The sequence below is a fragment of the Acipenser ruthenus genome, chromosome 3, assembly GCF_902713425.1.
Source record: "Acipenser ruthenus chromosome 3, fAciRut3.2 maternal haplotype, whole genome shotgun sequence".
In the NCBI taxonomy this organism is placed as follows: domain Eukaryota; kingdom Metazoa; phylum Chordata; class Actinopteri; order Acipenseriformes; family Acipenseridae; genus Acipenser; species Acipenser ruthenus.
Window position 1 is genome coordinate 84,123,783 of NC_081191.1, and position 26,110 is coordinate 84,149,892.

At 39.0% G+C, this 26,110-nt stretch overlaps 1 protein-coding gene across 5 annotated transcripts; it reads left to right on the forward strand.

The window, feature by feature from the left end:
• LOC117435479 (guanylate kinase-like) lies at window positions 1–26,108 on the forward strand. Of its 5 annotated transcripts, none has more exons than XM_034058673.3 (8): window positions 1–161; window positions 12,541–12,654; window positions 12,985–13,026; window positions 18,403–18,499; window positions 19,841–19,979; window positions 20,805–20,889; window positions 21,418–21,503; window positions 23,003–26,108. In XM_034058673.3, exons 1-8 carry the CDS (start codon window positions 137–139, stop codon window positions 23,036–23,038), a joined length of 624 nt encoding a protein of 207 aa, XP_033914564.1. In that variant the 5' UTR covers window positions 1–136; the 3' UTR covers window positions 23,039–26,108. The 5 variants fall into 5 exon arrangements, with proteins under 5 accessions (XP_033914564.1, XP_033914563.1, XP_033914565.1 ...); XM_034058672.3 differs by lacking the exon at window positions 1–161 and adding an exon at window positions 1,734–1,858; XM_034058674.3 differs by lacking the exon at window positions 1–161 and adding an exon at window positions 7,222–7,244.
• The last annotated feature ends 2 nt before the right edge of the window (window positions 26,109–26,110 follow it).

Consider the following 26,110-nt stretch of genomic DNA (forward strand, 5'->3'; position numbering starts at 1 on the left):
CGCAGTCTCGTTCCGTTTCACTGTATCTACTTGTTCAAAAAGACTGCTCAAGCGACCACAGTTATATCTGACCGAGTGAATACATTCAAAAATCTGAAGATTCCCCCCATCTGCCCGAAAGAGAAATAAAACAGAAATGAAGCTTTATGCTAAAGAAAGGGGTAAGCTACAATACATCGCTTTTAAAATACACCTTAGAATTACATTATTAAAAAAGTAGGTTAATACGTTTATTTCACGCTTTTTTTTTAGAAATACTTTATACATACTGTAATATACATACATCTGCTTCAAATTTGTTTTTCAAAGGCAAATATTAAGTTTCTTGTTAAACACAAATCTTACTCAGATAGATTTCGATGCGTTTATCTGATTTCACTTCATCCCATTTGAACTGGTCTTGCCCACCTTTTACACCTCCAGCTCTAGATGAACCAAACATTGTTAAAAAAAAACAAAAACACGACGATAATAATAACACTCCTAATGATAATAGCAACTACACGTGCGTCTGCCCTTGAGGCCTGCAATGTCTACCGAATCCTGGTACTCTCCTAGATCTCTAGCCAAGATCCTTGCTTCACACACCAGGGGAGGCGTTCTGTGTGAGCGCAGCAATGGGTTAATAATGTTTTTCCAGAAGAAGTTTGTGGTCGGACACATTAATTATATTTAAAAATGTATTTAAACTATATTGATGAAAAGAAACAACTGGATAGACTACAAGTATCCTAATGCCACAAGTGTAAAGGGTGTTTTTGCAAATACCGCTGCTACATTAACTGTTTCTATTCTATCACTGACCTGATAAGCGATGTATTAGTTACCAAATAGCCATTTTAAAAGCAAAAATACTGTGTGATTTTCCACACCGAATTATATTTTTGTAGTTAGGGAGTCATTTTCAATTAAAATATATCATTGTACAAGAAGCCTTTTTTTAAAGCAAAATAAATATCAAGGTAGGTGTTTGTGATCAAAGTAGTTTCTTTTTTTGCATTATTTTCAGCATTAAAACATTCGTTTGAGCTAACTTGTATAACTGGGTTTATTTGGAATTGCATTAGAATCTCTTGGGCATGCACTTTGAATCAAAACATTTAATACAAAAATGAAAGTCTACTTTAATTATTATTATTATTATTATTAGTTATTATTGTTAATTATTGCAGCCGGGCTTGCACGAATCACATTGTTAGCATGCCAACAGTTTTGACAGAAAATAAGAAAATGCTGTTTAACGAAAATACTTTACATATTGTAATTGTTAGTGCATGTGTCTACTGATGACTGAATAAAATGCTGTTGTCTACAAATAAGCACCATTCCTATGCACGCTCCGTAGTAAACGGTGTATTAAAAGTCGAGAAATTTTACCACAACACAACAGAATATCGGTGTGACTAGCCACACACCACACGGACACCATGCATGTGTTATTTTAAGCTGCAGACCCCATACTCATGTCAAGTTCAACATAAATATAAGGTATTTGAATACATATGTAGGCGCCATTTACAAACCGACGATTCTGTCTTCCCTTATGTGTTAATCGTGTGTTGCGACCTGTCGGGGTTAATTATTTATTTAATATATATATATATATATAATTTGCATCACTGTAAAGACGATAAGACGATGTCACTTCAACGCGAACAGACGCTATGTAGTAACCATAGAAATGTGTGTATATATTATTGTCTCATTGTGATGACGTTCGGGCTCCAGCCCAATACTTCATTGCTCTGAAGGCATGATGCAGTCGCAGATGGAAAGGAGTGGAGAGAACCGTTTTAAAATACCATTGCATCAAATCGAATTCTCATGCTTACGAGGTTTTTCTCCAGCCTTGTCAGAGGTAGGATTTTGAAACACAAGACGAAATTGTGAATAGTTTAGGAATAAGCTAGCTATTTATTTTATTTTATTATTTTTTTTAATGATATATGATAAAACAGCAAATACATTGAATACATGCTTGCTTCACGATTGTTAGACAACTGGATTTTGAAATAAAATAACTTTGCCAAGGGGCTCGGTTATTGAAAGTTTGGTGTATAGGCTGCTTTATACACTTCATCTTGTGCCTACTGAATTGATACAGTGTTGTGTTGTCTCCACCGTGACGATTGTGCATGATGGAAAGGGATGGAATAATACTACAGTAGTGTAAGATATTCGGCACCGACAAAATGTGATCTAGTATCAAAGTGTTTTAGCTTGGAACCACGTTAGAATATATTCGAGATGTGATTCCTGTAATACGTCAGTGTTTACATTCTTCCGTGCTTATATTTGTACATTAACTACACCATCAGAACTCGTTGGCTGTTCTGTCGCTACAGATTTCTTTTAAAAGTAGTTTCAGCTGCAGGCACAAAAGCGCCTCGGGCTTCTAGTCACAAAAAAAAAAACAGATGCTCATGCAACTGCAGTGCCTGGTGCACGGAGGCTATGTCAAGGGCCACTAGTTTAGGGAAGCAAAACAAAACATTATTTTAACATGGACTTAAAAGGAAATAGCAGTAGTGCAGCTCTGTAAAGTGTTTTGTGATGTTAAAAACGCTGTGTGGGTGGCTTTCTTTATCTGGCATAGTAAGATATATCAACCGGCTCTTTGGGATGCACCGTTGTTTAAATGTGAATGTACTTAAGTTTTTGCTTCTATAGGTTCAGTGTTTTAAACCAATAAAACTTGTTATTTATTATTGGAAGGGGACTGGAAACAGACTACTGTAGTACTGGAAATGAGATGCAAGATTGGCATGAGTTGCAGCATGTGCTTACTAGGAGAGGAGTAACTTACAACTGGTAGCAATGCAAAGCATTCATCATGTCAGCTGTCTGACAATGCATTACAACGGTGCAATAAGGTTTAACTCTACAGTACATACAGCTGTGTGTTTGCTTTTTAATAAAGACAACTGTTAGGTGTTAGGCCTATTGAGCCCTTTGTGAAAAGTACATTGTATTTTTTTTAGTACAGTCAACTCTCATTAATATATGAATTTCAAGGGACCTGAAATGAAAAGAAAAAAAAAAGTATTGTCAGTAATTCATATTATCGGGAGTCAAAGCCAGATGCATACTGCCAGTTTTTATTGAATTTACAGCAGCACTGAAATCAATTTTCAATTACAGATAAATGAAAAGTATGCTACTTTTAAAAATACCGTTCATTTTATTGAAAATACAGTTGTAGCCTGTTAACTTTTAAAAAGGTATGGCCCTGCGTTGCAAATTAACTGCACTTGAACCCTGCATGTCCCATTCTGATCACTGGCATTTTTAAACCACAAAAGTAAGGCGTCCTCCACATAAGGTATTTAGCGAATCGGAAACGCTGACGACTTGCAGCCACAGTTTGCTGTTCGTTGGCCTGTATTGTACCCCAGTTTTTCAGAATAGTTGACGAAGTATTCTTGTATGGTGGTGCATTATCCACCACTTTCAACACCTCCAATTTTGCAAGGAAGGATAGTGCTAGTTTTTGCACTGCTTCATGGAAGTGGCATTGATGTGTGAGCACTTTGGCAATTCAAAATGCATCATAGGATCAGTAGTCCCAAAACAGCATGAATATAAAGAGCAGAAGCACTAATCTACATGCAAGTTAATACATTTCCCAATATTCTTTACACTCATCTGTTTGAACTAGGATGATTTTGTTTTATTCAAATTTTTCTTCCCTGGGGGGGCTCCAGAATAATTTGCACTAACAGGAAGTTAGTGTTACAGTAAGTGAATTCATATTATAAGAAGTTATTTACAATAAGTGACTGCTAAATTTGTCCGGGACCATGTAGAAAATCTGTAGCATCAGGAGAGTTGTGTAATCTGAGTTTGTTTTAACATGAATTGACTGTATTTTATATTTTTTACAATAAGCTTGGAATTAAGTGGAATGTCCGGTGTTCACCTAACCAATTAGGACATGTTATGTTGCATGTGGCAGTCACAAGATAATCAAGTACACATGAGACCCTGTCTCAGTGGAACTTATTGTGTGAATGTATAATCTAAAGAAAATGCATGATTTTAATTTTGTTTCACCATTGCCGTTTGACCCTTCCAAAAATACAGTATAGTAAGCTGTTTAGTTTTAATTCAATAAATGCACAACTCGTGGCAATGGTTTAGCCTGCCAGAACATGCTGATTCCTTGAGAAACTGCAACTGAACAGGCTTTCCTCCATTTCAGACGTGAACGCTGCCTCAGTAGCATATCAGTTTTATGTTTTACTAGTTGAAATATCTGGTTGTCTTTGCCAGATAATAACTTGCCTGGCTGTAGTTTTTAACATGTTGGGCCACTATTTGTGTGATTACAACCTTGATACAACATGGCATAGAGAGATGTATTGGCTTCATACTTGGTAAAAAGGTTTAATGTCTGCTTCTTTAAGCTGAGTTTGATCTTGGGCGTCGTCCTAGAAAAGATAACCCTTTCCTGAATGTTTTTTTGCCAAGCTGGCACCGCCTCAGTGTCGGCGCCTTGTATCTCAGAAACCATTTGAGATAGTGACTTATGTTCCAGGGGAATATAAACTCTTCATGCTAAGTGTGTTTCTGTCCGTGACATTGATCATGTGAAGTTGCAGCTGCATTGTCCTTATGCTTGGTACCACAGTTGAATTATTGATTCTCTCCATAAAGTTCCATTACAGGGGGTGTCCAGAGAATGACTTTGTTTTTAAGCTTTGCATACAGTATATCAGTGCTGTTCTTTTTTCATATTTCCATTGTACTGTACCTCATGTTTACAAACCATTTGATCAGATTTGACCCCAAGGATTTCTAGCTATAGTAGTTGCCTTCACCACACCCGTATTTAGAAGGTTTTAGTAAAAGGACTTTATGTGGAACTGAGTCAAAAGCTCTGGAGAGGTAAAAAAAAAAAAAAAGAATACAGCAGCTGTACCATAACCGGAATCCAAGTTTTTGTAGCATGGACCAAGAAATGTTAAATTCATTCCCTGTTCCTGAATTAGTTTGAAAGCCAAACTGAGATTTCGTTAAAATGTGGTTCCAGCATATTGGCATGTTAGATATTTGTTTTTTCTCCAGGTAAAAATGGAAGAAATCACTTGTGCTGGCATATTACTTGTATTTCCTGTTCATCTAAATGAGTGCTTTGGATAGCACACAAGCATATATAATTGTTTACTGATTAATGTCTGTGTAGATCCCACTAACACCCTGCTTCTGTAGCAGATTGATCTCGTAAAACTTCAGATGCTGACTTCATATTCTCATTGTTATGGAAACTCTGAGGACTAACCACTACTCATAATCAAAGATGTAATTCCCCTTGCACTGTGCCCCTCAGGATGTTTGTTTTTGTTCACAACCATTCTATAGCTCTATCATTGCAAAGTCCCCTCAGTAGGTGGCACTGTTGTGCTGTTTATTTATTTAGCAGATGCCTTTATCCAAGGCGACTTACAGAGACTCGGGTGTGTGAACTATGCATGAGCTGCAGAGTCACTTACAATTACGTCTCATCCGAAAGACGGAGCACAAGGAGGTTAAGTGACTTGCTCAGGGTCACACAATGAGTCAGTGACTGAGGTGGGATTTGAACCAGGGACCTCCTGGTTACAAGCCCTTTTCTATTACCACCACACCTCATCATATTTTTGTTTTACACTGCTCATGACACTATGTACAAAACCAGAGGGATTGTGCTTCGTCACTTACTGTACGCTGGGTGTTAGGGCAACATATTCATTACAAACAAAACAGCAGCTTCCTGCGCAGTTGCTGTATACTACTTAAGTAATACCTTGCTGAGGACGAGACTTTCCATGTAATATTACTAGTTGTAATATTTTTTTTGATTTATGGCGAGATAGTGTTTACTATAGCATCTTTTTTTTTTTTTTTAATACTGGAATTAAAACCTTGATCCTTTGTCCAAACTGTTCCAATCTTTTTCTTTTATGTAAACTACTGTAGAGGGGTAGGACAAAAAACCTGTCTGTGATGCGATGTAGCACACACTTATGTGTTAATGTACTGTCCCTTACATGATTGATTAATTTATTATGCTAATGAAATGCAATGTGTAAAAGCTGTCAATTCCTGATGAGACAGTTTAAGTAACAATGAGGACTCAGTTGGCAGTTGCTTCCTTATCCAAGTACTACTTTTTTTTCTTTTTTTTTTTTTTTTTTACTGTGTCAAAAGGAATAACACTGGGTCATTAGTGGTGGTACTGTAGAACAGTCACACAGCGGTATCCCGTCCAAAACAAACTGATACCTTCCAATCATTACTGTCCTAGCCCCTCTGTATGTGGCCATTTTGTTAGGGTGCCCTATGCCTCAAACCTCTGGTTGGTTTTTCTGATGTTTTTTGTAACTGGAGCCAGATTAGGCACGGTCCCCTTAAAGGTTGCTCCAGCCCTCTTGTATTTTAGTACTTCGATAGAGTGACTGGATTGCAGATTTACTGTTTGCTGAATGATAAGGCTGACTGCTTTGTGTACACTGCACACACACACACTTCTTGTAAATAGTATTAGCTGATGTAATTTTATTTTGTTTTATGCAAATGGAGTAGCTAAACTATAGAGGAATTTCCATGACAATTAGGTTGGGATAATAATGTAGGTTTTCAGCTGTTTTTACTGCTTAGAATGAACGACTACTGTATTTCATCAATTTACCCGAGTTTAGTGTATGTTGTGTCTGCCTACAATATTGTATGTACTCCTTTAAAACAGCTCATTACCTTGATGGCTAGGGTTCTGGTTTTGACAGCCTAATGCTGACTAATGCTTTCTTAATTTACTCAGGAAGCCTGTGCAAGGTGTCTGTAGACAATGGTGCTGTCACATCCAGGTTTTTGGAGGTTGCACTGTTTTCTATTCATCTGAATCATGCCTATTGTACACCCACTGACAGAATCATTGAACATGTTGTTGAAATGCATGCCTAAATTGGTCAGAACTGTACGGCGCTTTCAATTGAAAAGGTACTCTGTTGAAAGTTTAGGCTACTGTAACAGTTCTCACTGCACTTCATGTGGTAGAAAAGTGACACGATGTGTCAAATGTTTCCATTTTGTTTTTAAAGTCTCCCTTTTTTATATTGTGGAATCACTCTAGCTGATTTGCATGTATAAATATTAACAGACGTTCCAATTCCTGGGACACTATCACCAGATTATACTTTCACTTTTGATTTGCTCTAGCTACTGGGAAGAGGCAAAAGTTTACAGCAACAAAAAACTTGTTAAAGGTACGCAGATTTTTTATTATTATTATTATTATTATTATTATTATTATTATTATTATTATTATTATTATTATTTATTTCTTAGCAGACGCCCTTATCCAGGGTGACTTACATTTGTTAAGATTTTTAGATGCTTTTATTTTTGTACAGTACACTACACTGTTGCAGGGCACAAATAACCTGAGTGCCATACTGTTGTATTGGGTTTAAAGGGCACCTAGATACATGTTCTGCACCACTGTTTTTGCTGAGAATCGTGTATTCTGTACATTACAGTAAGTTGTCTGTTTTCTTCTTTTTTTGTATGTAAAATGTGACAGTGTAGGCGTTTGCCCTTGGGTCCTGTACATTTTCTGTTTAGTTTTGCTTTTTATTTTAATTGCTTTTGGGTTTGTGGCATTTGAACTATTTAGGATTGCTGCTTTGTTGTTTGTTCAAAAATCCTGTGAACCTCAAATACCCATCTGCAGAGTATGTCAGATGTCTAAGTATAGAACCACAAGTAAGCATTACATTAGGCCTCTAATCCTCTTTGTGATCTATTTTATACCCCAAGCTCAAGTCAAGCAGCTTAGTACTGGGTTCTAGAGTCCCTGTAGCCTAAATGTTCATAATCATAGTCAAAAGACGAGTAGCTCTAACCAGGTGTTTATGTTGTCTCTGCATTGAATACTGAATACAGGGTTCTCTGTGCCTTTACAGTGTAGCTTGGTTCTCAAATGCTTTTTGGAAGTTGTGAAAGGGATGGCTGTGTGGTGACGTCAGGCCAGATGCAGGAGCTGAAACAAAGTACTGCGGTGCAAATTTATTAAACACAAAAATAAATAAACATTTTTAACAAAAACACTGCTCACAGAGCAAAATAAAATAATAAACAAAAACAAGTCTCAAACACAAAAATAAAGCAGACCTAACTAAACAAATATGGTGCAGGAGCTTCCAGCACTCAGCAGTTGTTTTTACTTTCATTTTAGTTTTGCTTTCAATTTCTTTCTTTCTTTCTTTCTTTCTTTCTTTCTCTTTGTTTCTCGCTCTCTTGTTCTCTCCTCCGAACACCCACCACGAGTGCAGAGAGCTGCATGCTTATATGCAGGTGACCATCTCCCGAATAGCAACAATTAATCAATGAATTAACTTGGGAGATGGTCCCCTTCTGCACAAGGTTTTTATGTGGATGGGGCTTCCCCATCCGCGCTGCCAAACCAATAACAAACACAAAACATTGTATTCTTAAATCCAAAACAAAATACATTTAAAATCATAACAATAGTAATAAACAAATATAAAATAATACAAATGCACAGGGACGGGGAGTACCCCGTTCTAAAATAAACAAACAAATATATATATTTTTTTTTCATGTGCAGAGCTCCTAGCCCTGTCGCATATCGCCCCCCCTTGTGTGAAGCACACCTGACCCAATGGCCATCTCCCCCCTCAATCCCAAAGTCCCGCTTCACAGTCCCGGCCCAGGAACAGGGGCAGCAATGGGCTAAGGGTGGCGGCCACGGTGGTCCTCCCACCCCAACAACTGTAGCGGCCAGGCTGACCACTGCTCACAGAGCAAAATACAAAATAATACAAATGCACAGGGGAGGGGAGTACCCCGTTCTGAAAAAAAAAATATATATATATATATTTAAACAGCAGGGCTTTGCCCTGCCCCCTTTTCATGTGCAGGGCTCCTAGCTAACTCGGTATCCTCTTAATTCTCTTGAGATAATTGCATATGAATGTAATTGTACGTAGTATATAGTATGTCACGTTCACACAACACAATATCACACTTATATTTTTGGGTGTATCTAGAGAACTGATCATATCATTGAGTCTTGCATTAACAAGTTCTTTAAGTATCACAGGGACCTACAGTACTTGTTTGTGAGCGATGATGAGTTGGGCTACTGAAAGTTGTGTATGTCTTAGCCTTTTTGTCAATACAGTTTCAGTAAATCACACCACAGCTGAAAAGCCATGATAGCCAGTAGGACACTTTGGGGTAGATGTACTAAGATGGGCCAGTCGCAGCGCAAACATACCGCAATTAGCATTTTTGTTACGACAATTTGCAAAGTATACATGTTGTCGTATGTGCTAAGAGAAAATATGTTAATGAGAAGAGCCACAGTATACTAATTTAAATATTTATTGCATCTTATTAGCGAGATCTCTAGCATTATACACTGCGAGAGCCCTGCAACATCGTTCATGTAAATAGCAGGAGTTGTTGTGGTTTGCTGCAGCAGACGGTGCCCATAGGACACCGTCTACACATGCAAGGGTGCAAGAATCAAAATAACATTGTTTGTTAAATGTAAACGTCATCTATACAATGCATTCTGTTCTGTCTTCATTGTACCTATTTTAATACTGTTTATAAAATGAAAGGCAATTTAATCCTATCAGATTCTATAGTGGGGCCCCCACCTTCACCCCCAAAAAGCTTTTTATAATCAAACAATTACTTCCTAGTTCTTGTTAAGTCTACACTCTGTCTTTTGTTTAATATTTTGTTGTATGTTTTAAGCGGTTGGGATGGGAGAGTGATATTAAAAGACGCTAGTATTTCCAGCCCTGAACTACATAACCTGCACATGTGTAACAGATTAGCAGATGGTCAATGACAGAGATTTCCATTGGCTGCATAGTATGAAACAAGGACATGTTGATTAGGACTGGCAGCAGGCTCTCTCCAGACACCACGCACACACAAACACACTCGCTGGCCCCAGTTCAGTGCTGCTGTTCCATTCATTCAGAACTGCAGCAACCTCTTTGATCAAGCTTTGATACACAGAAAGGTAAGGAAAACTGATTTCTAATGGATCCGTGTATAACTAAGGAATAGATAAGTCTTGCTTGTAAGCCGACAGTTCAATTTGAAACAAACTGAGCAAGTTGTCCATTAAATGTTAAAATGATGTGAAATTGAAATCTGACATGCTTTATGTGTACAGTGCTAAGCAGTTGTACAGAAGGATAAACACATTTGTGTGTGTCAGTATGTTATAAAAGTTAATACAATGTGCCTAGGTTGTCTCTTCTTGTACAAGAGATTTGAACTGAAATTTCTTATAAAGAGACACACTACACACAGTGTACTTTTTTTTTTTTTTAACTATACAAATACGATTTTATAATAATTATATGACTATATAGGCATACCTGAGACCCATTTACGAGCCTGCCCTGTTAAGTAAAGTGCTCTTTCCTTGACTGTTATAGAGCTCCGTGGTGTTCAGTGGATTTACATTATCTTTCCTAGAGTGCTTGGTTGCTGTGGTGGTTGGGTGGAATTATGTTCCTAGATTGCTGTGTTACATTCTTAAGCACAAGTTACTGAGGTATCAGTATCTACTGTGCTGGATTGGCTTTGGTTGGATTTGTAGAAGAGGAAGCAGGAAGCAGTAGCAACATGGACTATGATGAACAATGCTTTGCAGAGCCAAGATAGGGTCCCATTACTGTAGCCACTCAGTTAGCCAAGCACTGCACAGTGAGTTTCCATCAGACAGTTGGAGCTGTGTGCCACTAGACTGAAGACCAACAAAGCCCCTACTGGTCAAATTGACCCGAAACGCCAATTTAGAGTATAGTCACATTTTGGAACCTAGTTTATTTTTTTGTTGTCAGTTTTATACATTCTATTCTCTGTTGGTGTCTATTAGAAAAAAAAATGCAGAGCAGCAAGCTAGATCAGTTAGACAGACTACTTGAGACAATGGTGATTTCTCCTCCCCCAATTGAGACAAACTGACACCTATTAAAAAGATAAGACCTAAACCAAGATAAAACAACTCCTGACACTCCTGCCAAACTTAGGAGGGGGATTCAATAAAATAGAGTGATCCAGGGTATCAAAGGCAGCACTTAAATCCAATAGAATTAAAACTGACGGACAGTCAGAGCTAATCAGTAAATCATTTAATATTCTGACAAGGGGCGACTCAGTGCTACAGTGTGTGTGTGTGTGTGTGCATATACAGTATATTTGTGAATTTTGCACTTCAGTCAGTGATGAATGGTGCAGGAAATTTAAAATGAGTTCACTATGATCATAATTATTGGATTTTTCTAAATCTTTGTGATGAAATATTAATGTCTCTCAAGCTCACCTGTTACTGATTGGAGAGTCAAATTAGAATGTGTTTGAGTCCATTCAAAAAATGTGTGTTCGATGTTGCTTTAGATAGAAGTTTTTGTTTTCTAGGAACATTAAAGCCTGGTTTCACAGACCCTGATTAGCACTAATTACTTTAACTAACATTAGGTAGTCAAGATTAGTTCTGAGCAGGGAACTGTGAAACCAGCCATTAGTGTTGTCGTATAATTCTTATGAAGTTGTGGCATGAAAGTCGAGTTTTATAATTCTAGGTAAGAGTTTATTTTAAGCCTTGGTTATAAACGCTATAAATGATTTGTTTAAAGACTACAAAACCTCTTTTTTTCCTTCTCTGCTGCATTTTTATGTCAATCATTCTAAATAGAAATACAGAATTTTATTCACATTTTGATAAAGGTAATGTGAAATGAGTAAAGCTAAATACTGTATACAGCTTGAGCACAGACACTTAAACACTAAAAATGCACTTTGTAGCTATTTTTGCTACTCTAACACAAATAGTAGAAGACTGATTGTTAAAAGCACTGCATTAGAGGAGTCTTGGGGTTTCTCTTGGGGTTCACAAGAACTATTGATACAGTACTGAACATGTTTCTCTGGCTTAGACAGCTTGGCATACCAACTAAGTGGCTTAGTTTTTAGTAGAGGTTCTTTGGAATTGAAGCTCAGAGGTTTAATCCCAGACCTGGGTTGACTGCACTAAAACATAAACCTAACGCAGGTGTGTCAGGCTGGGAGCAAGCAGAATAATCCAAATAATAATGCAAACGTATTGTAAATATTGATTGAGACCCTGATTATTAGCACTACTATACTGTACATCATTGCTCTCAGAACTTGAACATATTGTTATTGTGGGTATTTCAAGGTACAGTTTCAGTAGTGATCTGTCTCTTTTTGGACTTCTGGCAATATTATGAACTCGGCAGGTAACTACAGAAATAGTGGTATCCGTGGACCTTTAAAAAAGCAACACAAACAAAAAACACACACTGTACCAACTAAAAAGGGATTCAAAACAAGACACTTTATGGGTTTTCCAAGTAGAGCCAGATATAAAACATCATACTGCAGACATTAAATAGCCAGGTGTTTGCGAATGTTTGACGGTTAGGTATTGATATGAGGGAGCTAAACAAGCCCTGATGCCTTTATTTCTCTTCCTGTGTTATCTAGCAATGGCAGGACCAAGACCGGTGGTGTTGAGCGGGCCTTCTGGAGCAGGGAAGAGCACTCTGCTCAAGAGGCTTCTCAGGGAGTACGAAGGAGTGTTTGGCTTCAGCGTCTCACGTAAGTCTGCTTGCTTTCCAGCGAAATTCATCACGTTTTAATTAGCAAAGCTGCAAGGCCTAGGTGTCTGCCTGTAGCCTGGTCCTGAGGACATCAGTGGGTTCCACATAACAAAGCTTGTGGGCGTGAGATCAAAGAACAGTGGATCTAAGAGAAAGACTGAGATGGTCTGTGAATTTACTTTTTCTAGTGTTCTGTTTTGTGGCAGGAACTGTAATAAATACATAATGTAATAAATCTGACTGGTCTTACTGTAACATTTTAAGAATTTTAATGAGCAAATAGCCTTGTGACTGTTGTGTGTGTTTTTTTGTTCGTTTTTTTCTACAGACACGACAAGGAACCCAAGACCTGGAGAAGAGAATGGCAAGGGTATGGAGACGATGTAGTAAAGAATATTTATAGTTATAATTTAATACTCCCCACCTGAACCTCTATATCCAAAACTGATGAAGAAATATTATTATTATTATTATTATTATTTATTATTATTATTATTATTATTTAGAAGAAGCCATATTTAACTGTAACTGGAATGGTGGTCATTTGATTATGTTCAGAATGTTGATGTATCCCTTTACTGCCCAAATATTTCAGGCTACTTAGATTAATCTTAAACTATATAATATATAAAGGTTGTTTTGTTTGCTAATATTTTTTATAGAGTTGTCTCTGTAGGTCAAAAAATCCCAAAAATAACATGAGAAATCATTTTCGGTCTACTTATACACAACGTGACCTGCCATCTACGTTTCATTATTTAGTTCCCTTTCAAGTACAAAATGTAACCGTTACCGAATGAGTATTTCCCTCCTAAAAACCCACATGCTGAAAATTGTATAACAAAGCTGCTCACTAAGCCTGTGACACAGTCATGACTCCACCCCCACGGTATGAAAAGGGCTGCGCTCACAGATCTTAGCGCCATTTTTCCTTTCAAGACTGACCTGATCGGAGAGCCTTGTTCAGATAAGTACTTTGTTGCTTCTATCTGTATGTATTTTGCATTTATTGTGTTTTATACAAATTATATGTGATATTTAAACTAATCACTGTAATAATTTTCTATTGCACGTATTGTATGCACTACAACCTGTTGCTATTTACGTTCTGCTGCGGCCTTGTGCCCTACATGAAGCCAGAGGCTCGAGTCGCTCCTTCCCAGGGAACCAGCAACATAAGTTGGCTGACTTTGTGCTGCCCCCCCAGGCTGCATAGCTCCAGCTGGAGCTTATTTTCTTTCTCGTTTTTGCTATTTAGCATTAGACAAGTCTTTTCTCATTGTGTTTTTTTCTGTTTCTACAGATACTACGCACATGCCTGTCTGCAACGTGACGCTAAGCACACATGCAGCAAGAGCAGCTGCTGGGCACAGCAGCACTGCACAGGTCTGAGATACTTGCTTCAGTTGTTGTTGCCTGCAATTTAAACCCCAGTATCTTATACTTTTTTGGTGACCGCTTTTTAACATCACCGTTGCGAAGGCTGTTAGTCCATTCTAACAATCAGGCTTCCCTCAGTCTATTGATGATACTGACCTGAGTGGTTTTGCCAGTGGCTTTAACAGGTGGGCAGTCGTCACCCATGGTGATTGCGAACCAATGGACCCGTACCAAACCGGTACCCGCTTCCGCTTCCGACCCAGTATCATACCGGTACCGATCTGGGACAGAAGTTACTGCACCAGTACCATCCCGGTGCTAAAGTCACCCAACCAGTACAGGTGCCCCTTTCTGCAAGTGCACACTTGAGAAGAGGTTATCCTGCAGCTCTAAGGAGCATTATGCGTCCCTTACTCCTGCTCAGCGGTCTTCCCCATTACCGTCTCTTGGAGAGATGGCTGTGTCCTCGCCCCATGGCTCTGCGCCAAGGGAGAGCACTCGGGGGAAGTATCCCAGGAATCCGACCCTTCCTCACCAACTACGCCATCCAGCTCCTGGTCCAGGCCTTGGTACTCTCCCGCCTAGACTACCGCAACTCCCTCCTGGCTGGCCTCCCTGCGTCCGCCACCTGTCCGCTCCAGCTCATTCACAACTCCGCTGCTCGCCTGGTGTTCTCTCTGTCTCGCTTCTCCCATGCAACTCCACTACTCCGCTCACTCCACTGGCTCCCGATCACCGCTCGCATCCAGTTCAAGACTCTTGTACTAGCCTACAGATGCCTTGACCAGACTCCACCCAGCTACCTCCAGACCCTCATCTCTCCCTACACCCCCACTCGACCTCTCCGCTCCGCCTGCACAGGAAGACTGGCTCTACCTCCTCTACGCTCCCCTGCCTCCAGAGCCCACTCCTTCTCCACCCTCTGACCTGGGCAGTCCTGACAGATGTCAGGACTGCCCAGTCCCTGACCACATTCCGGCGCCTCCTCAAGACTCGCCTCTTCTGAAAGCACCTGTAGAACTCCTCTGTTTTTCCCCTGGGACACATATCACCCTTCCTTAAATGCGCTTTACTTGCTCTTATCTGCCCCCTATTTTACTGCATTTAATCCTGTACTTCAGAGTACTATAATCTGCCAAGTGTTTAATCTGTAGTATTTTGTATTTAATTATATCCTGATGTAACTGTCACTGACACTGTTATCTGCTGTATTATTGAATTGTATTTTGTCACACTTGTACTTGCTTGAACCAAAGTCATTGTATTCATCATTGTATTTATCTTGCTCTTAATTGTATTATTACTTGCACTGTGATTCTTGAAATGTATTTGTTTACGACTGTAAGTCGCCCTGGATAAGGGCGTCTGCTAAGAAATAAATAATAATAATAATAATGAAACCGTCTTCATGGTCTTCCTCATCCTCCTCGAGCTCTGCCTCTCCTTCACCTCCCCCGCGGAAGAGGAAGAAGAGTCGCCATTCCAGGCGATTGGCAGACTTGGAGCAGATGGAAAAGATCTGTGCAGCTGTTTCCCGTCAAGGAACTGTTCTTGCCCCGCCTGTCCCCTTGGGTAGGTGGACGAACATGAGCTGGGCGTTCCCATCTGAGGATGTGGAGTCGGATAGCACCTCCCCTGTGGTTTAAGCTCTCCCTGTCGGCAGAGCTCATACCGCTAATCAAGAGGGCCACTGCAACCTTGCAAATGCCCTGGCCTACAGCAGGCGAAACCAGGCAATCCATTTTTGACGATGAGCCTACACCCCCCCCCCCTTTCACCCAGATTTTTATATGAAATCCAGTCTTCCTGGGACCATCAGACAACAGCTCCTTCTTTTTCCTGTTTGATGGATGCCAGTTGCATTTGCTGCGGTCCGTCTCTGAGTCATCTGGACTATTGGCGTGAGTGCACCACAGACATCTTGGCGCTTATACTGTTCAGACCGACTATTCACTGCAATTCAAGCATGGCCCCCCTCCCTTTCGGGTCATGACGACAATATCATTCACAGACTCACAGGACGCCGCAGTGGTCTCTCGGGAGGTAGCAGCTCTGCTGCAAAAACGGGCTATTTATAGCATGATAGAACCCCTCCAGTTGGAGAAAGGGTTCTAGTGCCAAAGCAGGGTGGTGGCCTCAGACCGATCATCGATCCTCAAGTTTTCATGGCACACCGAGCCTGCAGCTCTGGGTCTGGCCTCTGAATGGCTGCATTTGAGCCGTCTGGGTCTGTCCAGCAGGGTTACTGACACCCTATAAAATGCCAGAGCAGTGTCCACGCATTCCCAGTACAGGTACAAGTGGGGCGTCTTTCAGACATGGTGTCTGCGTAGTGGGTTCGACCCCCACGAGTTGTCCCATGGCAGTAATACTGCAATTTTTGGACCTATTTGACGAGGGGATATGCCCTTACACATTATAGGTATATCAGGCACCTATTTCAGCTAACCATGTTAAGATTGACTGAGTCTCCCTAGGAGCTCATTTACTGGAGGGGCAATTTTTGAAAAGGGCTCTGCGGCTTTTGCTGTCTATGAAGGACATAGCTGGCGGCTAAACGTTGGTACTAAATGCACTCATGAAGCCTCCATTTGAGGCCCTGCATTCAGCTGAGATGAAACTTTATCATTTAAAGCAGCTTTCTTGCTTGCTTTCACTTCTGCAAAGCCAGTGAGTGAGATGCAGGCATTCTCTATAGCAACATTTTTACAGAGGCCAGGACAAAGGTCACACTCCATACCAATCCTGTCTTTTTGCCAAAGACTTTGGAGACGTTCCATGTCAACCAGTCTGTGGAATTGGAGGCTTTCTATCCACCTGCTTTCTAGTCTGACAGAGTGACAGCTCTATACGCTCTGCCCAGTTCGGGTCCTGGCGTACTATGTTGACAGGACGAAACTTTGGAGGCAGTCCAAACTTACTTTGTCTGCTATCAAGCAAAGTCCCATGGTCAAGCCCTCTCTAAGCAGCGGTTGTCCAAGTCGATAGCAGACACGGTCACTGCCCATTCCACCAGGGGCATGACAACTTCGTGGGCTTTATTCCAGGGTGCATCTGTCAAAGACAAATGCAATGTAGCAGTGTGGGCTACTCCCCATACCTTCACTAGGTTCTATAGACTTAATGTTTTGTATCCTCAAAACCCTGGTTTTGGAACTAGTGTTAAGGATGGCTTTCCAGTCGACTCTTACAACACAGGCATAGAAGTGAGTTTCTCCCTCACTTTTTTCACCCAAGCTAATTACTGGGGTTCTGAATGGTAATGTACAGGGCAGCCTATTGGCTTAGCCTTGTAGCATTCCGGTCGTCCCGCAATATTGCCCTTGCGACGGCTTTGGTACACTCACCCATTTGATAATGGTTACATTTCTTACTTAAAAGGAAATGTTAGGTTATTATCAGTTCCATAAATAGAAATGTAACCATTAACCTTCAAGGTCAGTGCGTCCATGATCGCAGCAGGTTGGAAGGAAAAATGATGCTGAGATCTGTGAGTGCAGGCCTTTTGATACCTCGCGGCGGAGTCATGACTGCGTCTCAGGCTCGGTAAGCAGATTTGGTACACAATTTTCAGGATTCGGGTTTTTAGGAGGGAACCAGGGTTATGATAATAACCTAACGTGTTCTTCCATATTTATTTTATCATACATTTATCTAAAAAAGGAATAAGGATACCATTTGTGTGCTTGAATTCAGAACTGATCCAGTGGACTATAACATGTATTAACCTTGTCTACTGTAGAAAACAGCATCAGATAACATTCTTATTTATACCCCTTACATTTTTATGATGTGTACAGTCATTCTTTGTGGTTTCATTGTAATTACTTATCTATGGGGTGCGTTTTATGTTCGTATAATTACAGTAATTACAATAAGAACCACCTCGGATGATTGCAAACATCATAAAAAAATTAAGAAAACGGTAAAGAACACCTTGTCTTACTGCAGGCCAAACTTATATAAAACGAAGGATATTTATTTTTATGACAACTGGGCTGGAAAAGTTGGGTAATTTAGTAAACACCTTCCCTGTTTGTTCTTCATTTATCCATTTGTGCAAGTACTTGCTGGAGTGGCTGTCTACTATTTGTTTAATTCTATAATGAATGAAAGAGACATACAAGACTGACTAGCCAACAATGGGATTTATGAACCAGGGCTTGTAGAAAGTTCAGCTCTCTTCCTTGTCCTCATTTCCATATATACAATGATGTATTTTTATAGTGAGGTGACTAAACCTGGACACAGTATTCAACACTGTACACGTGCATATTCCTGACAGCCACATGGGTTTACCTGGGTATGCATTTTAGATTTTGATATTTGTGTTTTTTTATTTTTATTTATTTTTGTCTTGTTTAAGATTACCATTTTGTGACCAAGGAGGTGATGCAGCAGGGAATAGGTGCAGGTGACTTCATTGAGAATGCAGAGTTCTCTGGAAACATGTATGGAACAAGGTATGTTGCTCTCTCAACAGCTTTGATCAGACTTCTGTGGTATCTCCATATGATTATTCCTGATTCTGCTTTGAACTTGAAAGAATGTATTCTAAATATTTCAGATGAGATGAGAAAGTTTTATGTATTCATTATCAATCAGACAGAAGTCAGAGATGTGATAACATGAGAGTGAATTGAGCAACACAAGCTTGTCAGAACAATGCAACAATGTTCAGTATTTTCTTATTCGGAAGGAATTCCTGACGGTTATTAGTTTTGCTGTAGGACCTAATTGTAAAATCTATCCCTTTCACACTGGCATGATCTACCCGGGTCAGAACCTACAGGGGCAGGACCCGGTGTCAGTTACACGATTTCACACTGCTTTTGATAAAGCAGGGTTGACCTGGGTGACAGACACAAGTAAACAATGCGCATATCAATGCCCCGGAAGCAGCTTGTTACTGACGCTTCCATCCAAGCTTCTCTGGATTGAACCGTCGGCCCAAATGTTGATTAGAGCAAATGTTTCTTCATCCCTGCTGCAATCTGGTTCATGGTGTGTTTCAAGTAACAAAAATATGGCTAAACAGAAGCGTTCTTTGTGGAAGTGAAACTTTCACCACAGGCGTGGCTGTTTGTTATTGTGTCGGCTCACAAACGGTCGTCAAGCATTTTGTCTCGCTCGGGTACATGGTTTCACACTACGCGGGATTGTGACCCGGTTAGCCAGGACCTGGATCCGGACCCGTGTAGGAGTGCCAGTGTGAAAGGGGCTTAAGATTAGTGTCATTTTGAATTTTCTGTGGAACCCTTGTTAGAATCCGTTCCTGATCTTCAAGTTTGCTACATATGTGGCCCATAGTTGCTGACCTGTAGTCGGGCTAACAAAGGCAACTGTTAAGAGTTTAAAAGAACATAAAATCTAATTAGATTGTGGGCTAATCCACTGCCTACTGTTAATCTCAGCATTGCAAATGGTAAATAAGGATAGCGTCCACCAATACAGAGCACTGCTGAGCAGTCATGAAAAAGACAAGCGTTCTCCCAAATCCACTTGGCTACGTCTCTTGTTGTAAATACAAGTAATTGGATTACAAGAAGCAGACAGCTGGCCTGGTTCTGCAGATCCCCCTCTCCCCCCCACCAATGGGATCTATTAAAAAAAAAAAAAAAAATCTTAAATGGTAGATTTGTAACCAGGTTGGAGTGCATTGGGCTTGTGTTTCTGCTGGGGCTCTCTAAAGTGAGGCTGTTGAAAGTACATGGTTTGCTTGAAATGTTGGTTAATGTTTTAAGCAGGCAGGCTGTTTTTGGAATCCCTAAGATCATAGCTTCATGAGTCTCCTCTCTCCCCAGCAAGGCAGCAGTGCAGGACGTGCAGGCCAAGAACCTCATCTGTATTCTGGATATCGACATGCAGGGGGTGAAGAACATCAAGAAAACCGACCTGAACCCCATCTACATCTCTGTGCAGGCACCCTCTGTGGATATTCTTGTGAGCAAATTTACCAAATCTTGTTTACATCATACTCAAACCCCTAACCTTTTTACAGTTTTCTCATATATGTAATGCCTTGGACATATTGCACATCTCACACTAGGGATGCAAGTTGGTTATGATTTTTTTTTTTTTTTATTTTTTTTTTTTTATCAACTCTTAGCTGTTTTTGACATCCAGTCGCTTTTTAGTAAAACCAGAATGAAAGTTTAAAACTGCATTTGTGCAGCCAAGGGAACAGGACACAGCATTATTATTGTTTAACTGTAATAAATAAGCTTAATATAGTGTTACATTATCACTTATATTAATGTATTATACAATTAGAAACAATGTAGAAATAATAAAAGAATGTATTAATTAACTTGTATTCCTGGTACCCTGCCCCTCCCATTGTCACCGCGGTCGGTTGTAAGTGGCAAACATCATGCAAGTCATGTCTGAGTAGAAATGCAGTTCATGTGGTATATACATAAGACACTGGATCAGACAAGCACTTGAATTCAATCAGTATGCTGACAGAATGCACCAACAAAGTAATCAGACAAATTAAACTAATTTCAATACATGCATAGTAAATGAAGCGACCTTAATAAAAATAAACTGACCTGCTCACAGATTTAAAGAGTAATTTAAAGCAGCTTCCAGGTATTTGTCCGCAGCACACTTTTTCGGTTTGATTCATTTGTCTCTTGTCGGTGTCGGTCGTAATTGTATGAAAATATCAGCACAGTTGCATCCCTATCACGCACACCATTAAGTAAAACGCCAAAGTCACACAGTAATAAAAAAGCTCAATTAGATTTTTTTTTTGTTGTTCAGGAAAAGAGGCTGCGGGACAGGCAAACAGAAACTGAAGAGAGTTTACAGAAGCGACTTGATGCGGCGAGAACTGACATGGAGATCAGTGAGTCTTCCCTTGATAATTTCTCTGGGGTATTGCAGATGGGGTTGGGGGAGAGGGCACTACAAGAGGCTGCATGTTTTAAGCAGCTGTACCCATTACAGTGGGCACCACAGCAAGTTAATGGACCAATGTGTTATTTAACTATCCCAAGCAAAAGGCACAACTGTATAAACAAGCAAAAGGTCACAAATGATATGGTAGTGCCACCCTCTGTGCATTTCTATAATTGTGTTCACCTCATACACTACAATATACACATTACTCTGTTGTCTGTACTCAATTTCTCTGAAAGGGCAGTAGGTAAAACTGGCATAATGGAGAAATTTATAATCTTTAAAAACAAAAAAAAAATTAAGGTAACCTTTAAGGAATCTGATGCTGTATGATGTGGTGTTGGTTTCCCAGTAGAGGGCACTGTTTTTGTCCATGTTTCCAGAAATCATACAGTTAATTTAAACTAGTATCTTATAGGATTTAGCTGAGTAAAGCTTTTAAAATAAACTTTTGATTTTTTAATTTTTTTTTCAGGTAAAGAGCCTGGTCTTTTCGATATTGTAATTATTAATGATGATTTGGAAGAGGCATATGGAAAATTAAAATCCGTTCTCATTGAGGTGAGTTTGTTAGAAAGGTTTGCTCCTCTTAATGTGGGTACATGGGAACATTTTGTGCACAATAAACAACAATGGCAGAACTTATTTGAAAAATACATAATTAATATTATATTTTAAGCAGCACATGACAAGACAGTATTTACTTCTTACCTAGCATTATCAATCACTTGCAGTACTTCGTATAATTCAGCATCTTAAGACACACAAAGGGGTTAAAAACATGCATCTGCCAGTGTCTATTAACCCTTAGTGGTCCATTTATTCAGCGCGTCTCAGGCGTGTCCGGTCCAATTTATTTTCACACGTGCAGTTTATTTTAGACGCGCTGTTTAAGTATTTTTTTTCACAGTAAAACAGGTTTAAAAGGCACTGCATATCAACAGGACACTCAGTACTGCATCTCCAGCCCGGCCCCACCCCTTGTTCGCTGTATTTTTCACATACCTCTTGATAGTAGTGCATACCGAGAAATCATCTCCTGATCACTCATTTTATCACCAAACTCCTCAATAATGAGATCCAAGTCATTATTTTATTACTATAATGTCTAAAAAAAGCTCTGCAAATGTCTGTGATATTCTTTGAGCGCTGGATGCAGAAGCAGCTATCTTGTTTGTTTATGTCCGTGTTATCTATGTGATGCCGGGGCTATCTGTATTCATGAGATACGCCCCTTGTTTTTTGGGGGTTTTTTCGGCTTCTCTCGGCTCCTATCGATCTCACTCGGCCATTGAATGGTTTTCTCGGCTTTTTCTGGAGAAAAAACGAGTAGAGACCTGTTTTTTGCGTCTTTTTGATGATGTCGGACAGGGTCCGACATTGGACCAGAAAGGGAAAATTGCAATGTCGGACCAGGTCCGACATAGGACCGCAAAGGGTTAAACAAATTGTCCACATGAAACGGCAATTGTGTCTAAGAACAGCATTATATTATTGGTGCAATAAACAGATATGCAAAAGTGAAGTTCATGGAAAATGTTGCTAGTAAGTGATCTAGGTTTCAACCACAACACAAATCCTGGCTTGAACTAATAAGCAACTTTGCAGGCTGGATAGACATGGGACTGAACTAGTACATCAGATTCCAGTGCTCGCAGTCCAGTGCCTTTCCTGAACACTCTAACTGCTTATGACTTGTTTCACACACCCTGGTCTTGACTACCTGATGTTACCCTGCTGTTAAAAGGGTTGAATGAGTTAAATTGTTTATTTCCTCGATATCACTGCAGTAGATGTTGTTATCTGATATACAGCTCAAATAGAACTTGGTAGTTCTGAACCTTGCATTTTGTTTGTAGTTCTGAACCAATCTGAAAAGCCTTTACAAGAAACACTCCAATAGCATGTTGTTATTTTCTTATGAACGACATTATTGCATTTATATTACTACATATTAATAAAATGTTATTATTAGAGAATTAAACAATTACCATAAGCATTTTAAAACCGCATATCTGCATGACTTTTTTTGTTCATTTTTTTTCTGTTTTCTACAACAGGAAATTGAGAAGGTCCAGGAATCCAATAAGTCCTAACATGGAGAACTTGAGACAGCTACCTTGCAGGCCATTCCTGACAAACAGTTAACCAGCCTTCCATTCCAATATATAACATTCCCATAAGACCTTTCCCTTCCTTCCACTAATAATATTTATTATAATTACCTCTGACTTTGAGGGACTTCCAAATATGTTATGACATGTTTGTGCATTTGAAGGTTTATTTATCTTTTATTATTTCTAGGTTTATATGTATTGTACATTTATTTAGCAGCCCTTCTTGTCCACTGCTGTCAAGTGCTGGTTTTCCTATACAGAAAAAGTTCACTCTGCAGCCACAAGACACCAGTAGCTTGAATAGTTATTTGGGTATGTATGTACTTCATTGTTTGGGTGTATTTATTACAAAAGATGATCCACAACTGTAGACTTTTTAGTAAAAGAGAAATATACTAATGTCTATTAACTTGTTTGGGCCCACAATATTTTCCTGTGAAGTAAAAAGAAAATAAAATAGGAAATGTGATTTCAGTCAATATGAGTAAGAAGTATTTTGCATGACAATTTGTTGCAGTGGCACTTTACTTGCCAGCAACTTCTATTACAGCTTTTAATAATAATAATAATAATAATAATAATAATAATGGTTTTTAAAACATCACAGTTGCACTAAACATCACCTCTAGCTGTATTATCTTAGATATGATAGGTGCACAGGAAACCCTTGCTTTTAAGAGAGTGGAGATAAACATGCATATTGTTTAATAGATGGCTGAGCGGTTCTGCCCCCACAATGCAGATGACAACATGGTCTTAATACCATAGGAGATGGTATAACTTAAAAATCCTCTATTTCAAAGAACGTGACGTAAATTAAGTTTTATTTCATGTGAGTTTTACTGCCCCCATGTGTGTTTCGTACGGGGGGTATTTGTTTGTCTAAGAATCTCTATCAGCTGTTGTTCATGATCGTTTTGACTTTATATGATGTAAAATTATTGACAAAAGAAATTTTGAAATACATTTGACAGGGAAAATCTACCTGTATTCATAGCTTTAGGAATAATTTAAGATCATTTTTGTGTGTATGTGTTTATTGTATTTTTCAATGCTGTCATTACAGTTTAAAATAATATAATATAGTAGCCTGTGATCTCAGATGTCAAACAGCAGGTTAGTTCCCTTCTTGCAGCACTGTCTGTATCACTGTACCTGCAACATGAATATTTCAACAACAAAAGCTCTTGCTCTCTACAATACCCATTGAAACAAAACATCTTTTTCACTACAATTAAGCTATTTAAAAATAATAATTGGATTATAAACCATGTGTACTTTTACTGTGTTTCCAGTTCAACTAAACTTGGAAATGCAAACTGGTTTAGTGAAGCCTGTTATGTAAAGATGGTGGCTGATATTCTATTTCTATCAGTCCTAGGCAGTGGCACAGAGGATGTGATGTCATAAAGGACTAAAAGTGAACAACAGCCACAGTATTGGTGTTGTTCAGTATACATTCTCAAGGGTTACAATCTGAGCAGGTACAAGTACAATACACAATACCTGCTCATAATTAAGACCATTCTGTCTGTCCTTATCAGTTTGAAGTGAACAAAATCTTCCTCTGGTGGTCAGAATAGAGAGATTCAACCTTGCGTGTAAGCAGAGTTTTTGCTTGCCAGGAAGAATTCAAAAAATTAGTTCAGACTGCATATGTTTTATTCTTTTATTTGCTTTTCAAAACTAAAATCATGTAGCATTACCTAAAAGGTTCATCTTGTGAATAATGGGGACAGCACACCATATTATTCAAATAAGTATAGAAAAAAAGTATGGGAACAGCCTAATCTACCTTCTCTAATTGGTATTGTAAGAGTGGTATAGTATAACTAGGGCTTCTGATTTTCGATGTTTTCCGCCGACTTTTCTACTGTCCTTTAAAAATTCAATTGTTACCTGTTAAGCCTTTCATGTGTCTCAATGACAACTGAGAAACATGTTAATAGTAAAATTAATTTAATTTACAGGGGTATGAAGCAACTAAATGGGATTTTAAATTGTAAGTCTTACTTTTTCAAAAGAGAACTGACTCTCTATTAATGTAAATAGTCACGCAGAACGATTGTAATGGTGTGTCCAGCATAAAATACTTTTATTTTTCATTATAGCGGAGGGTCGTGGGTTCAATCCCAGGTGGGGGACACTGCTGCTGTACCCTTGAGCAGGGTACTTTACCTAGATTTCTCCAGTTAAAACCCATCTGTATAAATGGGTAATTGTATGTAAAAATAATGTGTAAAAAAATAATGCAATTGTATGTAAAAATAATGTGATGTCTTGTAACAATTGTAAATCGCCCTGGATAAGGGTGTCTGCTAAGAAATAAATAATAATAATGTGGCAATACGTTCTGCTTGTTAATCAAAAATTAAGGCGTGGACCATTTTTAAAAGCCAATTTAGTTGTTTCACAGAAAAAAAAAATCGTAAATGAAATCAATTTTACTATTACCACATTTCTCAGTTGTGATTGAGATTCACGAATGGCTTAACAGGTATCAATTGAATTGTTAAATGAGAGTAGAAAAGTAGGTAAAGCACAGCAAATCTGAAGAACCTGTCTGCAGTAAAGGTTAGGGTCATTTTAATTGTAGGAAAAAAGAAAAAAAACTTTTTCTTTTAAACATGATCAAACATGTATTAATTATTGTTGGGTTTAAGTGTGTGGTTTTATTCTGTTCTAATATGTGTAGTTACTGCATTTCTTTAAGTGATGGATCTCTCTTTAAAACATTCAGTGGTGCCCGAATAGCTGGTCCTACATTTAGCAATGATTGGGACTTGAACAAAGTAGAATCCAGGAAGAATATCCATCAACAGCAAATGTTCCCAACTGGAGGCCTCAGGGTGAAAATGGAGGGTACACCGAACCATCCACACTGCTTAAAATACAAGACAAGGAATTTATGTCCTGCTTCTTTCTCAGCTGGATACTTAACTTTTCTTTGACAAACAGGGTTATGTACTGTATCATGGTTATGTGTTAATTGGTTTAACTTGGATTTTTATAGCACTGTTCAACTTTTAATAAAGTTAATGTGAAACACTC